The 17,500-nt window shown below is 44.6% G+C and overlaps 1 protein-coding gene across 4 annotated transcripts in view; it reads right to left on the minus strand.

Moving 5' to 3' along the window:
• DHX16 (DEAH-box helicase 16) overlaps positions 1 to 17,500 on the minus strand; it is a 119,620-nt gene that overhangs the window by 101,510 nt on the left and 610 nt on the right. For all 4 annotated transcript variants that reach the window (XM_085854531.1, XM_085854532.1, XM_085854533.1 and 1 more), the window contains 2 exons: positions 6,258 to 6,456; positions 4,861 to 5,093 (listed from right to left, as the gene is read on the minus strand). In XM_085854531.1, coding sequence (XP_085710657.1) covers positions 4,861 to 5,093; positions 6,258 to 6,456 — 432 coding nt within the window. Of the gene's footprint in view, positions 1 to 4,860; positions 5,094 to 6,257; positions 6,457 to 17,500 lie in introns of those variants that run through there.

Raw genomic sequence — 17,500 nt, forward strand, 5'->3', positions numbered from 1 at the left:
GGCTAATTTAAACAGCTTTCCATCAGAATTTGTGTGAATATAAACACCAGAAATATCAGAAAGAGGCTTCCATAAGTACAGCTGTCAGAAACAATGTGAAGAGTATTGGTGCTAGAACACAACCCTACTTCACTCCACAACTGACATTAAATGGGTCAGACTCTGCACCACCAACAGCAACTCTTGCCATCATCCCTTCATGGCATTCACCTACAATATTGATAAACACATCAGGGCATCAAAAGTGTTTGAGAAGTCTCCAGAGGGTTTATCTGTCCACTGCGTCAAATGCCTTGGTGATTGGAGCATCTTTAAATGTTGTAGCAATTCCCCTGCTTTCAAACAAGCTTGGTAAAGTCATCCTTCCTTCAAAGCATTGCCACCATAAAAATACACATATGAAGGAATTCCATCAGAACCAGGAGCTATACCTCTTTTAATTGCTTTGATGACAGCAGCAACTTCTTCTCGACTTGGGGGTAGTATCAGGTCATCTATTTGTGGAAGTTAATTTATACCATATGAGTGCATTTTCACAAACGCTTGGAAGCTACATTAATAGGTCAGTAAAATATTCTTGCCACCTGCAGATGATGTCACGGTTGCCAATCTATATATTAATACTGAAGGACCAATTCTGTGCTCCTGCTCGCGGTCGCGTCACGTTTTTCTCGGTACTGTGACCTGGACTGAAAGAAACTTCGTACCTGTAAGAGTGCATCGCACATAGTGCCAAAAGTCAACCTTCAATTCTGAAGCAGAATAAACACTTTTCGTGTTACATTCGTTTACATGGCGACGTGTGACGTCACCACTGAGAGGCGTCAGGACGTCATGACATCATCGGTCATTCACTGACGTCATTACGTCTGTCGACAGACCGTCACCGCTGAGAGGTGTAATTCCACTCCTCGAAAATAGCGTCTGCAATGTAAAACCCTCTTCTGCACATGCTGACTACCTCAGAATGTGAATTTGACACAAAAAATGTAAGAAACATTGTATCTTCTATATATTAATACTGAAGGACCAATTTTGTGCTCCTCCTAGCGGTCGCATCACGTTTTTCTCGGTACTGTGACCTGGACTGAAAGAAACCTCCTACTTATAAGAGTGCATCGCACATCGTGGCAATAGTCAACCTTCAACTCTGAAACAGAATAAACACTTTTCGTTGAGACGGGGGCGAGGAGTGAAGAGGCGGGGGCGGGGGATGAAGAGACGGGGGCGGGGAAAAAAGAGACGGGGGCGGGGGATGAAGAGACGGGGAGGGGATGAAGAGACGGGGGAGGGGGATGAAGAGACGGGGGAGGGGGATGAAGAGACGGGGGAGGGGGATGAAGAGACGGGGGAGGGGGATGAAGAGACGGGGGAGGGGGATGAAGAGACGGGGGAGGGGGATGAAGAGACGGGGGAGGGGATGAAGAGACGGGGGAGGGGATGAAGAGACGGGGGCGGGGGATGAAGAGACGGGGCGGGGGATGAAGAGACGGGGCGGGGGATGAAGAGACGGGGGCGGGGGATGAAGAGACGGGGGCGGGGGATGAAGAGACGGGGGGCGGGGGATGAAGAGACGGGGGCGGGGGATGAAGAGACGGGGGCGGGGGATGAAGAGACGGGGCGGGGGATGAAGAGACGGGGCGGGGGATGAAGAGACGGGGGCGGGGGATGAAGAGACGGGGGCGGGGGATGAAGAGACGGGGGCGGGGGATGAAGAGACGGGGGCGGGGGATGAAGAGACGGGGGGCGGGGATGAGGAGGCGGGGGGCAAGGTAAGCAAATTTTTGGGTGGGAGTAAGCAAATTGAAAGCGGGAGACGGGGGGAAATGGGGCAGGGGATGAGTGGGTGGGGGCTGGGGTGAATTAGGCGGGGTTGAGTGTGAGGGGTGGACAGGGGAGCGGGGGCCCGGGGGCAAGTGGGGGGGAATCAAGAGACGGGGGGCGGGGAGTGAAGAGGCGGGGCAATTAAATTTTTGGGCGGGGGTAAGCAAATTGAAGGCAGGGACGGGAATGGGGCAGGAACGGGGGCAAGCACGCCCTGTCCAGTCTATGTCCCACGAGTGTGGGTCAGCTGGTGAGGGTGGTTGAATGAACGGAATCAGTCTGTGACGGGGTTTCGGCTAGTCTATAATAATAAATGTCAGTGTGTGTCAATCGGCCAGTCAGGGTGTGTCTCCCCTCCATAACTCCAAAACCATGAAACCGAGCGGCCTGAAACTGTGCATGCATACGAAGGGGACTCCAAGGGAGTGCAATGAATGAAAACTGGTTGTCTGGATTAATTTAAACACCCATTTTGAAGATGATCAACAGCCTTATTTAATTATCCTTTATCAAGGCATGGAAATTGGTCACTTCGCTGGGGTCTTAATTCACCATTTGTTTTTTGGCCTGCTCAACAATACCTTGACTTGGAACAGGCCACAACGGTTTCTTAATGATAAAGATTTCTTCATTTTTTCACTTTCCTCACTCATATCATCGAATGCCTGATCATCCATCATACCTACAAATCACTGGATACATTGCAATGCTAATAAACGCCCAGACGCCAGCGTTCGTGGTTTTATTTCATTTCTGCATGTGCCATCACCTCTAGAATCCCTTATTCCGAAAATTCTATATCTCAACGAAAAGCCAAATTTCAAAATTTGAACTCCTTAATTGACCTTAGCAACAGTTCCGACTGCAAAAAAAAGTGTTTATTTGTCCAATTCGGGCATTGCTCAACATTCTGGGCGTCTCCAGGTGAATGGCGTTTATATGACCAATCAGCGATTGCCAATCGCTTGCCAAGTCAGCCATTCCTTATCAACCGTTTTTTGGAGTGCTTGCTTGAGTGCTTTCAGCCACTTGGTGAGCAGGATACCAGATGTTTGGTTCTTCGTTTCCAAGCTATGACCATACACGGTAAAAGTATTTGCACGGTCACTGAATATATCAATCGATTTGAACAAACTTCAAGCCCGACTCGCCTGCATTTGGCCCCTTGTTGTCGTGCGGTGCTCGCTCTCTGAAAATGTGCAATTTTATTTTGACGTTTCTCGTTTTTGTACGATCTTCTTTCATTATAGGACTCGTCACTTCTGCATAGATGGATACACATTAAAAAAAATTAACGTTTCGTTTTTAGAAGTTTCTTCAACCATTTCGTTGGAGTATGAGTGCTCAATTGAGTGCTTAAGCCACTTGGTGAGTGCTCTACAAACTTTTATCTCTTCAAGCTTCCATGGTGATATCACGGCACTGTTCTCCACAGGTACATCTTCGAAGTTTGGAAGGCAAAATAAATTAGATGATTACAATGAGCAAAAATGTTTTCAGTGGTTACAAAGCAATGAATCGCCACATCACGGCAGGATAGTCAAGAGGTATGCAAGCTCACATTAAGCTGTCTCGCCTGGGTTCAAATAAGGACCCAGTTATAACCTGTCATCCTGGTGTTTCAGAGGCAGGGCGATTCATCAATTTGTGCACCGTCTCTCGGTCGGACATTAAACTAGCTATTAAATCTGCCGAAATCCCTCTCTCCCATCGAACTCTCCTACACACACACACACACACACACACACACACACACACACACACACACACACACACACACACACACACACACACACACACACACACACACACACACACACACACACACACACACACACACACACACACACTTCTCCCACCCCTCCTACATCTCACCCACCCCCCCTCCCTTCTTCTCTGTTAGGACTGATGGTTTACTTTTGAATTTAAAACGGCTTCCCCAAAGTGTAGCATGTAATAATCAGATTCAGAGTGAGCAGACTGGAGGTGTACATAGGTCACTGCATATGCGAGTGTGCATGCATGCAGTCAGGCCTTTGCCAGGTAGATAGCGTGGGTTTTAAATGCTCCCACCCGTTTTTTTGTAGAACCTGGCGTTAAAAAACATCTCTCAATGGTGAAAAATCATGTTAATATGGTCAGATCTACATCCACATCTGGATCTTCACAAAAATATAATTATTTCTTCCTCGTCACATACCCAAACTCTCCACCAAATTGAGTTCAGATCAGTCTCCAACTTTTTGAGATATCCCATTCACAAACAGACAAACAGGGGTGAAAACATAACCTCCATCCACCTTCGGTGGCAGAGGTAAATATGTAATGTCACATGGATTCTGAGAAGCACACAAACAATAACCACGACAATATGTTATAAAAGATACTTTTGTTGCTGTGTTTCACTTCATTTCACATTGTCATTGACATTCACAGATAGATATGCAATACATTTGTCAAGTCCAAAATGTTGTCTTTCATTCATCCCGTCAGCAAAGCGATGGTTGGCATGGTCAGTAAAGTGAAGATCATAAACTACTTCATAGCATCATTGAAACATTGATCAGTTATTGACCAACAACCTTTTACATCATTAATTATGCCTTGCTCATAAAAGACCTACAAGTACCTGCAAGTTAGGTATCAGATGGATGTGACCTTAACCTCAAAAATCGAGGAATTTGGTATCATTCAAAAGTGGAATAGTTGTTATTGATTGAAATGGACATCATGAGAGGAACATGCTCAAAACGTCAAATGCTTTTACTTTCTGTTCGTAGCCAACAATGTTTGAAGACACTTTATTGACTGGTGTTCTCCACACTTTGAAAAGTACCTATTCATGGATAAAGAAGTGTGTGTGTTCACAACCCAGTCGAGTGACTGAATGAAGGAGCAATGTAAGCTTGGTTTGGTAGTTTGGAGTGAGAGGGAAAAGGAGGGGGGCGGGGAGGCGAGGTAATCGTGAAAGGGGGAGAACACGAGTATTATGAGATGGGATCATGAAAGCAATTTGGATAGTGTTGTTGAACCAACCTCTGAGCAACATTTGCAAGTGCCTTGGTTTCACCGTCACTTCCACTCTCTGAAGAATCCTGCTTCTTCCTGATGTGTTTACGCTTCTTGCCCCTGGAACGGCGAGTGCTTGCCGCTTCCACCAAATCATCATCTTCTCCGACGAGGCGATACGCACGGTTTCGAGCCTGCAGTGCCAGAGCTTGACGCTCAACCGCACGCTGGGGTCGTTCTTGCTGCGGTTTTCTGGGAACCTGTTTCCACAATAAAGCATTCATGAGCACTGGACATTATGTCCCCGGCACACAAATATTAATAATAACAACAACCACAATGGTACTCGGTAGCACGTATACCTCTGTCAGATTGAACAGTTTAAGTTTGATATTCCATCGGATCCGGACCTGCACCAAAATCGAATTGGCTTGTTCTTGTCACCGACCCAACTCATCCAACAAGTTTTGTCATAAGCCGTCCACAACGTTTTGAAATATCATGCTCCATGCCATTTTTAGCACCATCTCAGTGGTGAAGAATCACTTCAAATTGATGAAAAAAATTATCGAACCCGGATCTTCACCAAAATGGAATAAATTTGTCTTTGTCACGCATCCACCTGCACACCAAGTTTCACCCGAATCCGTCCATAACTTTCCATAACAGACAAACAGGGCTGAAAACAACTCCATCCACCTGTGGTGGCAAACATAACGATCAAGTTTGAATCAATTTGAATGTAACATTTAGCTTCTCGTGGCATCGTTTTCGGGGGGGGGGGGGTGGGGTGCCACAGACGCCGTGTTCGGTAAGAATTTGAAACTTTTCCAGGATGCTGGCACACAGTGGCCTTGTTCTTTCAAAAGACACCGTCGGATCTTGAAGAACCACTGCAGATTAAGTAGAGAGATGTCTTCCCATGGAAGGTATTGTCGCAATACCCTGCCTTCAAAGAACCAGGACGACAATTTATATTCGGGTGGGGAATGAAACCCAGACCAGATGGCTCAGTGGCAAGTACATCCGAGCTACGACGTCAACTCATAATGATAGCTCATTCACACTTACTTGCGATCATTGTGACCATTTTGAAGGACAGGAGGAAGGGGGGGGGTGATTCTGTTGGTATTACAATCAAAAGAGATGGCATGACTAATTATGCAGACAAACTTATTCCAGCACAACGAAAACCTTATGGCAAGTGGAAGGTCGTTCAACATCTTTCAAGAAGTCACAATCTGCTTGAAAGTTGATGATGTCACAAGAAAGATGTTGGAAGGTAGGGTTGCTCAACATTCGGACATTCCACCCATCACACGACAATTGTGATGTGTGTTCCAATGTCCAATGTGAAAAGTGTGAAATGTGATGTCCAATGTGAAAAGCAAACGATGCAATGTGAAAAGTTTCAGGAGATGTACCTTTTCCCACAGTAGTCTGCAGAATCCCACAACTCGATCATCCACATGGATCGTTTGCGTGTCCTTGAGCCGCTGAGTCAGCTCCGATGCGCTGCCACTGCGCTGGGCCATGGCCACCAGAAAGGGAGCCACGTACTTGTCAGTCATGCCCATGAGGTCGAGTAGCTGCTCGCCCACCCACGCTTCCAAGCCTGCCATGCTGCCATACACATGAAGCTGCACGTTATACCAGCAACCAGGCAAGAACATTACACCTCTAACATGAAGCTGCACGTTATACCAACAACCAGGCAAGAACATTACACCTCTAACATGAAGCTGCACGTTATATCAACAACCAGGCAAGAACATTACACCTCTAACATGAAGCTGCACGTTATACCAACAACCAGGCAAGAACATTACACCTCTAACATGAAGCTGCACGTTATACCAACAATCAGGCAAGAACATTACACGTCTAACATGAAGCTGTACGTTATACCAACAACCAGGCAAGAACATTACACCTCTAACATGAAGCTGCACGTTATACCAACAACCAGGCAAGAACATTACACCTCTAACATGAAGCTGCACGTTATACCAACAATCAGGCAAGAACATTACACGTCTAACATGAAGCTGCACGTTATACCAACAACCAGGCAAGAACATTACACCTCTAACATGAAGCTGCACGTTATACCAACAACCAGGCAAGAACATTACACCTCTAACATGAAGCTGCACGTTATACCAACAATCAGGCAAGAACATTACACGTCTAACATGAAGCTGTACGTTATACCAACAACCAGGCAAGAACATTACACCTCTAACATGAAGCTGCACGTTATACCAACAATCAGGCAAGAACATTACACGTCTAACATGAAGCTGCACGTTATACCAACAATCAGGCAAGAACATTACACCTCTAACATGAAGCTGCATGTTATACCAACAATCAGGCAAGAACATTACACGTCTAACATGAAGCTGCACGTTATACCAACAACCAGGCAAGAACATTACACCTCTAACATGAAGCTGCACGTTATACCAACAATCAGGCAAGAACATTACACGTCTAACATGAAGCTGCACGTTATACCAGCAACCAGGCAAGAACATTACACCTCTAACATGAAGCTGCATGTTATACCAACAATCAGGCAAGAACATTACACGTCTAACATGAAGCTGCACGTTATACCAACAACCAGGCAAGAACATTACACCTCTAACATGAAGCTGCACGTTATACCAGCAACCAGGCAAGAACATTACACCTCTAACATGAAGCTGCACATTATATCAACAACCAGGCAAGAACATTACACCTCCAACATGAAGCTGCACGATATACCAACAACCAGGCAAGAACATTACACCTCTAACATGAAGCTGCACGTTATACCAACAATCAGGCAAGAACATTACACGTCTAACATGAAGCTGCACGTTATACCAACAACCAGGCAAGAACATTACACCTCTAACATGAAGCTGCACGTTATACCAGCAACCAGGCAAGAACATTACACCTCTAACATGAAGCTGCACGTTATATCAACAACCAGGCAAGAACATTACACCTCCAACATGAAGCTGCACATTATACCAACAACCAGGCAAGAACATTACACCTCTAACATGAAGCTGCACGTAATATCAACAACCAGGCAAGAACATTACACCTCTAACATGAAGCTGCACGTTATATCAACAACTAGGAAAGAACATTACACCTCTAACATGAAGCTGCACGTTATATCAACAACTAGGAAAGAACATTACACCTCTAACATGAAGCTGCACGTTATATCAACAACCAGGCAAGAACATTACACCTCTAACGTGAAGCTGCACGTTATATCAACAACCAGGCAAGAACATTACACCTCTAACGTGAAGCTGCACATTATACCAACAAGCAGGCAAGAACATTACACCTCTAACATGAAGCTGCACGTTATATCAACAACCAGGCAAGAACATTACACCTCTAACGTGAAGCTGCACGTTATACCAGCAACCAGGCAAGAACATTACACCTCTAACGTGAAGCTGCACGTTATATCAACAAGCAGGCAAGAACATTACACCTCTAACGTGAAGCTGCACATTATACCAGCAACCAGGCAAGAACATTACACCTCTAACATGAAGCTGCATGTTATACCAGCAACCAGGCAAGAACATTACACCTCTAACATGAAGCTGCACGTTATATCAACAACTAGGAAAGAACATTACACCTCTAACATGAAGCTGCACATTATACCAACAACCAGGCAAGAACATTACACCTCTAACATGAAGCTGCACATTATATCAACAACCAGGCAAGAACATTACACCTCCAACATGAAGCTGCACGTTATACCAACAACCAGGCAAGAACATTACACCTCTAACATGAAGCTGCACGTTATATCAACAACTAGGAAAGAACATTACACCTCTAACATGAAGCTGCACGTTATATCAACAACCAGGCAAGAACATTACACCTCTAACGTGAAGCTGCACGTTATACCAACAACCAGGCAAGAACATTACACCTCTAACATGAAGCTGCACGTTATACCAACAAGCAGGCAAGAACATGACACCTCAAACATGAAGCTGCACGTTATACCAACAAGCAGGCAAGAACATTACACCTCTAACATGAAGCTGCACGTTATACCAACAAGCAGGCAAGAACATTACACCTCTAACATGAAGCTGCACGTTATACCAACAACCAGGCAAGAACATTACACCTCTAACATGAAGCTGCACGTTATACCAACAACCAGGCAAGAACATTACACCTCTAACATGAAGCTGCACATTATATCAACAACCAGGCAAGAACATTACACCTCTAACATGAAGCTGCACATTATACCAACAAGCAGGCAAGAACATTACACCTCTAACATGAAGCTGCACGTTATACCAACAACCAGGCAAGAACATTACACCTCTAACATGAAGCTGCACGTTATACCAGCAACCAGGCAAGAACATTACACCTCTAACATGAAGCTGCACATTATATCAACAACCAGGCAAGAACATTACACCTCTAACATGAAGCTGCACATTATATCAACAACCAGGCAAGAACATTACACCTCAAACATGAAGCTGCACATTATACCAACAAGCAGGCAAGAACATTACACCTCTAACATGAAGCTGCACATTATACCAACAACCAGGCAAGAACATTACACCTCTAACATGAAGCTGCATGTTATACCAGCAACCAGGCAAGAACATTACACCTCTAACATGAAGCTGCACGTTATATCAACAACTAGGAAAGAACATTACACCTCTAACATGAAGCTGCACATTATACCAACAACCAGGCAAGAACATTACACCTCTAACATGAAGCTGCACATTATACCAACAACCAGGCAAGAACATTACACCTCTAACATGAAGCTGCACGTTATATCAACAACTAGGAAAGAACATTACACCTCTAACATGAAGCTGCACATTATACCAACAACCAGGCAAGAACATTACACCTCTAACATGAAGCTGCACGTTATATCAACAACTAGGCAAGAACATTACACCTCTAACATGAAGCTGCACGTTATATCAACAACTAGGAAAGAACATTACACCTCTAACATGAAGCTGCACGTTATATCAACAACCAGGCAAGAACATTACACCTCTAACGTGAAGCTGCACGTTATATCAACAACCAGGCAAGAACATTACACCTCTAACGTGAAGCTGCACATTATACCAACAAGCAGGCAAGAACATTACACCTCTAACATGAAGCTGCACGTTATACCAGCAACCAGGCAAGAACATTACACCTCTAACGTGAAGCTGCACGTTATATCAACAAGCAGGCAAGAACATTACACCTCTAACGTGAAGCTGCACATTATATCAACAACTAGGAAAGAACATTACACCTCTAACGTGAAGCTGCACATTATACCAACAAGCAGGCAAGAACATTACACCTCTAACATGAAGCTGCACGTTATATCAACAACCAGGCAAGAACATTACACCTCTAACATGAAGCTGCACGTTATATCAACAACCAGGCAAGAACATTACACCTCTAACGTGAAGCTGCACATTATACCAGCAACCAGGCAAGAACATTACACCTCTAACGTGAAGCTGCACGTTATATCAACAACCAGGCAAGAACATTACACCTCTAACATGAAGCTGCATGTTATACCAGCAACCAGGCAAGAACATTACACCTCTAACATGAAGCTGCACGTTATATCAACAACTAGGAAAGAACATTACACCTCTAACATGAAGCTGCACATTATACCAACAAGCAGGCAAGAACATTACACCTCTAACGTGAAGCTGCACATTATACCAACAACCAGGCAAGAACATTACACCTCTAACGTGAAGCTGCACATTATATCAACAACCAGGCAAGAACATTACACCTCTAACATGAAGCTGCATGTTATACCAGCAACCAGGCAAGAACATTACACCTCTAACATGAAGCTGCACGTTATATCAACAACTAGGAAAGAACATTACACCTCTAACATGAAGCTGCACATTATACCAACAACCAGGCAAGAACATTACACCTCTAACATGAAGCTGCACATTATATCAACAACCAGGCAAGAACATTACACCTCCAACATGAAGCTGCACGTTATACCAACAACCAGGCAAGAACATTACACCTCTAACATGAAGCTGCACGTTATATCAACAACTAGGAAAGAACATTACACCTCTAACATGAAGCTGCACGTTATATCAACAACCAGGCAAGAACATTACACCTCTAACGTGAAGCTGCACGTTATACCAGCAACCAGGCAAGAACATTACACCTCTAACATGAAGCTGCACGTTATACCAACAAGCAGGCAAGAACATGACACCTCAAACATGAAGCTGCACGTTATACCAACAACCAGGCAAGAACATTACACCTCTAACATGAAGCTGCACATTATACCAACAACCAGGCAAGAACATTACACCTCTAACATGAAGCTGCATGTTATACCAGCAACCAGGCAAGAACATTACACCTCTAACATGAAGCTGCACGTTATATCAACAACTAGGAAAGAACATTACACCTCTAACATGAAGCTGCACATTATACCAACAACCAGGCAAGAACATTACACCTCTAACATGAAGCTGCACATTATATCAACAACCAGCCAAGAACATTACACCTCCAACATGAAGCTGCACGTTATACCAACAACCAGGCAAGAACATTACACCTCCAACATGAAGCTGCATGTTATACCAACAACCAGGCAAGAACATTACACCTCTAACATGAAGCTGCACGTTATATCAACAACTAGGCAAGAACATTACACCTCTAACATGAAGCTGCACGTTATATCAACAACTAGGAAAGAACATTACACCTCTAACATGAAGCTGCACATTATACCAACAAGCAGGCAAGAACATTACACCTCTAACATGAAGCTGCACGTTATACCAACAACCAGGCAAGAACATTACACCTCTAACATGAAGCTGCACGTTATACCAACAACCAGGCAAGAACATTACACCTCTAACATGAAGCTGCACATTATATCAACAACCAGGCAAGAACATTACACCTCTAACATGAAGCTGCACATTATACCAACAAGCAGGCAAGAACATTACACCTCTAACATGAAGCTGCACGTTATACCAACAACCAGGCAAGAACATTACACCTCTAACATGAAGCTGCACGTTATACCAGCAACCAGGCAAGAACATTACACCTCTAACATGAAGCTGCACGTTATACCAACAACCAGGCAAGAACATTACACCTCTAACATGAAGCTGCACGTTATACCAACAACCAGGCAAGAACATTACACCTCTAACATGAAGCTGCACATTATATCAACAACCAGGCAAGAACATTACACCTCTAACATGAAGCTGCACATTATATCAACAACCAGGCAAGAACATTACACCTCTAACATGAAGCTGCACATTATATCAACAACCAGGCAAGAACATTACACCTCTAACATGAAGCTGCACATTATACCAACAAGCAGGCAAGAACATTACACCTCTAACATGAAGCTGCACGTTATACCAACAACCAGGCAAGAACATTACACCTCTAACATGAAGCTGCACATTATACCAACAACCAGGCAAGAACATTACACCTCTAACATGAAGCTGCATGTTATACCAGCAACCAGGCAAGAACATTACACCTCTAACATGAAGCTGCACGTTATATCAACAACTAGGAAAGAACATTACACCTCTAACATGAAGCTGCACATTATACCAACAACCAGGCAAGAACATTACACCTCTAACATGAAGCTGCACATTATATCAACAACCAGCCAAGAACATTACACCTCCAACATGAAGCTGCACGTTATACCAACAACCAGGCAAGAACATTACACCTCTAACATGAAGCTGCACGTTATATCAACAACTAGGAAAGAACATTACACCTCTAACATGAAGCTGCACGTTATACCAACAAGCAGGCAAGAACATTACACCTCTAACATGAAGCTGCACGTTATACCAACAACCAGGCAAGAACATTACACCTCTAACATGAAGCTGCACGTTATACCAACAACCAGGCAAGAACATTACACCTCTAACATGAAGCTGCACATTATATCAACAACCAGGCAAGAACATTACACCTCTAACATGAAGCTGCACATTATACCAACAACCAGGCAAGAACATTACACCTCTAACATGAAGCTGCACGTTATACCAGCAACCAGGCAAGAACATTACACCTCTAACATGAAGCTGCACGTTATACCAACAACCAGGCAAGAACATTACACCTCTAACATGAAGCTGCACGTTATACCAGCAACCAGGCAAGAACATTACACCTCTAACATGAAGCTGCACATTATATCAACAACCAGGCAAGAACATTACACCTCTAACATGAAGCTGCACGTTATACCAACAACCAGGCAAGAACATTACACCTCTAACATGAAGCTGCACGTTATACCAACAACCAGGCAAGAACATTACACCTCTAACATGAAGCTGCACATTATATCAACAACCAGGCAAGAACATTACACCTCTAACATGAAGCTGCACATTATACCAACAACCAGGCAAGAACATTACACCTCTAACATGAAGCTGCACGTTATACCAGCAACCAGGCAAGAACATTACACCTCTAACATGAAGCTGCACGTTATACCAACAACCAGGCAAGAACATTACACCTCTAACATGAAGCTGCACGTTATACCAGCAACCAGGCAAGAACATTACACCTCTAACATGAAGCTGCACATTATATCAACAACCAGGCAAGAACATTACACCTCTAACATGAAGCTGCACGTTATACCAACAACCAGGCAAGAACATTACACCTCTAACATGAAGCTGCACGTTATACCAACAAGCAGGCAAGAACATTACACCTCTAACATGAAGCTGCACATTATACCAACAAGCAGGCAAGAACATTACACCTCTAACATGAAGCTGCACGTTATACCAACAACCAGGCAAGAACATTACACCTCTAACATGAAGCTGCACGTTATACCAGCAACCAGGCAAGAACATTACACCTCTAACATGAAGCTGCACGTTATACCAACAACCAGGCAAGAACATTACACCTCTAACATGAAGCTGCACGTTATACCAACAACCAGGCAAGAACATTACACCTCTAACATGAAGCTGCACGTTATACCAACAACCAGGCAAGAACATTACACCTCTAACATGAAGCTGCATGTTATACCAGCAACCAGGCAAGAACATTACACCTCTAACATGAAGCTGCACATTATACCAACAGCTAGGAAAGAACATTACACCTCTAACATGAAGCTGCACGTTATACCAACAACCAGGCAAGAACATTACACCTCTAACATGAAGCTGCATGTTATACCAACAACCAGGCAAGAACATTACACCTCTAACATGAAGCTGCATGTTATACCAACAACCAGGCAAGAACATAACACCTCCAATAGTGGGGCAGATCGGCAAATCAATTGTGCAATTCATGACTAAAGCATGAAAGTTCTAACATCCCATAAGGTTTCTTTTCAGACGTGGAGCCATTCTGTGTTTGACCTTTAATGACCTTGAGAGGTCAATGACCTCGAACATCGAAGATACCTGTTTTTTTACAATCCCATCCTTCATTATAAACAAGTTGAACGATGTAAACAATGCATTTTTATTCCAATAAAGATGTGTATATATATATATATATATATATATATATATATATATATATATATATATATATATATATATATATATATATATATATATATGTCCTACAGAGTGTTTGTGGTTAATTTCAGGTACTTTGATGATCTAAATCATTTAATTTTCATTGGTCCAACACATTTCAATATGATATTTTCACGTAAAATCATCTTAGATTGCGCCAACACTATTTATGCTTTGTGTGTTTCAGACAGCCTGTCAGACTCATCCTGGAGGTTCTGCTAACAGCTATCCTTAGATTATAGAACTGTTTAACAACTGGTGGTGGCAAGCCTGAAGAAACTATATTCACAGGGTGGTGGAGGACGCTGTCACCATGTCAAAACGCCATGTCTTGATAGATCCAACTCAACCTTGCAGCACATCCAAGCAACCCAAGCCACCTTGCCCAACGAACTGGAAGCTTTGTATTCTTTGCCAAGCAGAAACATGGGAAGCCTTGCAGTGTCCAGCCAAATCCAGCAAGAAACCTGTGGGTAGCGGTTATGTGTCATTGGCAAAGGACCTCCTCCAGTTTCAGGACATTGGCCACATGCCGACAGAGCTGAATCTGGACAGATTGGACGATGGAGGTGGCGTAGAGGCCACGCTGATTGCACACAGTGCTCTGTGGCATAAAACCTGCCGGTTAAAGAACAACCAAACAAAGCTTCAGCGACTAGTACAGCGGAGTTCAAGTGGTGGTTCGAATTTTCACACACGGTCTGCTCACAGCCACGTGAAGCTCACAGAGCCTGTGTGTTTCTTCTGCAATGAGTCAGCTGGCTCTGAAGGCCTACATGAAGCGTCAACCAAACAGATGGACACGAATGTTCGGAAGTGTGCCCAAGAGCTGGAGGACACGGAGCTGCTGGACAAACTTGCCCCCGGGGACATGATTGGCCTCGACGCCAAGTATCACCGCAACTGCCTCCGCATTCTCTACAACAGAGCCAGACAAGCTGCCTCCAAGGATGAGCATGGGGATGAGGCTCGTCTGCATGGCATCGCCTTTGCCGAGTTGGTGGCATTCATGGAGGACACGCGTGGCGACGATTGTGCTCCTGTTTTCAAGCTGGCAGACCTGGGTGACCTGTACAAGGTCTGACTGGAACAGCTGGGTGCCACAGTGGAGACTCGGATTCATACCAGCAGAATGAAGACCCGACTCGTGTCTGCCTTCCCTGACCTAAGAGCACATTCACAAGGGAGAGACACACTTCTGACGTTTGCAGAAGACATTGGAGATGCTCTCAGGAAGGCCTGTGACCATGACAGTGATGCCATGCATTTGGTGCGAGCAGCACAGATGGTGCGCAAAGAGATGTTCGACACCAAGTTCGCCTTTGATGGATCATTCCAGCCCGAATGTCAGAAAGCAGCGGTTCCACCAACACTCTTGGCTCTGGTGAACATGATTCAGGATGGGGCCAACATCAAACACCAGACCCACCTGGTGGACACATCCACCTCAACTGCCGCCCTAACAGTGTTACAGCTGCTGGTTTTCAACAGTGTCAAACATGCATGGGCAGTGAAGTCATCAAGCACCTTGCGTCACAGCCGTGACCGTGAAACTCCACTTCCACTCTACATTGCACTGAAAGTCCATGCTGTCACACGCAAGAGGGGGCTCATTGACACACTCTTCCATCTCGGGATGTGTGTCTCATATGACCGCCTCCTACATGTGTCATCCGACATCGCCAATGGAGTTTGCCAACGCTTCAGGATGGAAGATTTTGTGCAGAAAGGGAGCACAAAAGTGACCATACGCACGGTCGACACAGATGTCGTGGTATTGGCTGTGGCTGCATTCCTGAAGATAAAGCCGGAAGAAATGTGGATAGCTCTTGGTGCTGGCGTCAGTTTCAGGTACATTGGTGTACACAAAGTGGTTGGCAAGCTGGATCCAAGAACCTGTGCCACTCTCCCAGTCTTCCATGCAATCACAGGATGCGACACTATCTCTGCATTCGGCGGCAGGGGAAAGAAGACTGCCTGGGACACGTGGACGGCTCTCCCTGAAGTGACTGAGGCCTTTGAAGAGCTCTCACGGGTGCCAGGTGCTGTGAACGAGCTGTCCATGTCACTAGTGGAGCGCTTCGTGGTGCTGATGTACGACAGAACCAGCGACACCATGGAGGGAAATGAAGCGAGGAAACAGCTCTTCACTCAGAAGTCCAGGACCCTGGAGAATATCCCACCCACACAGGCTGCTCTGAGGCAACACATCATGCGTGCCACCTACCAGGCCAACATCTGGAACCAGGCGTTAGTTCCTGACCCTGAGCTCGCAAGCCCTTCTGATTGGGGATGGGTAAAGGATGCAACAGGATGGCAGCCACTCTGGACCACCCTTCCAGAAGCATCACAATCCTGCTACGAACTGATACACTGTGGGTGCAAGCAGGGGTGCACCGGGTGCTGCAAGTGCAACAAGGCAGACCTCATGTGCACTGCCCTGTGCTCATGTTCAGGAGACTGTTAGATCATCTCCAGAGGACAAACATGGACAAACATGGCCTGAACTATGTTACTATCACCCTGTCCATCACTATTCTTCAGATAATTGATACAGATGCATATATGTTAAACTTGTTTAATCGAGCCTAAATAAACACCGGCTGAGGTCATTGTTTGCATATAAAATGTAACCTGTAGGATACATGTGGAGTCTAAGTGAGAGGTATGTGCAGCAACAGGTAAAATAGCTTTTAAAAAAGTGGTGTATATTGAGGTTTTTCGTGCGATAATGCCAAAAATGAAGATTTTTCATCGTACAAGGTCAATGACCTCTCATCGGGCTCAGAAGTCAAATCTGAAGTGGCTCCACGTCCGAAAATAAACTTTATGGTTTATACAAACACTGCTGAAAATTTCATGCTTTAGTCATAAAATGCACAATACATTCCATATATGAGGTTATCTGCCCCACGAGTAGGGGATTGTGCTACAAGACCACAGATCTCTGTACAACTACC

This window comes from Eptatretus burgeri, chromosome 14, assembly GCF_056783735.1.
Source record: "Eptatretus burgeri isolate ZD-2024b chromosome 14, Ebu_testis_v1, whole genome shotgun sequence".
Taxonomy (NCBI): domain Eukaryota; kingdom Metazoa; phylum Chordata; class Myxini; order Myxiniformes; family Myxinidae; genus Eptatretus; species Eptatretus burgeri.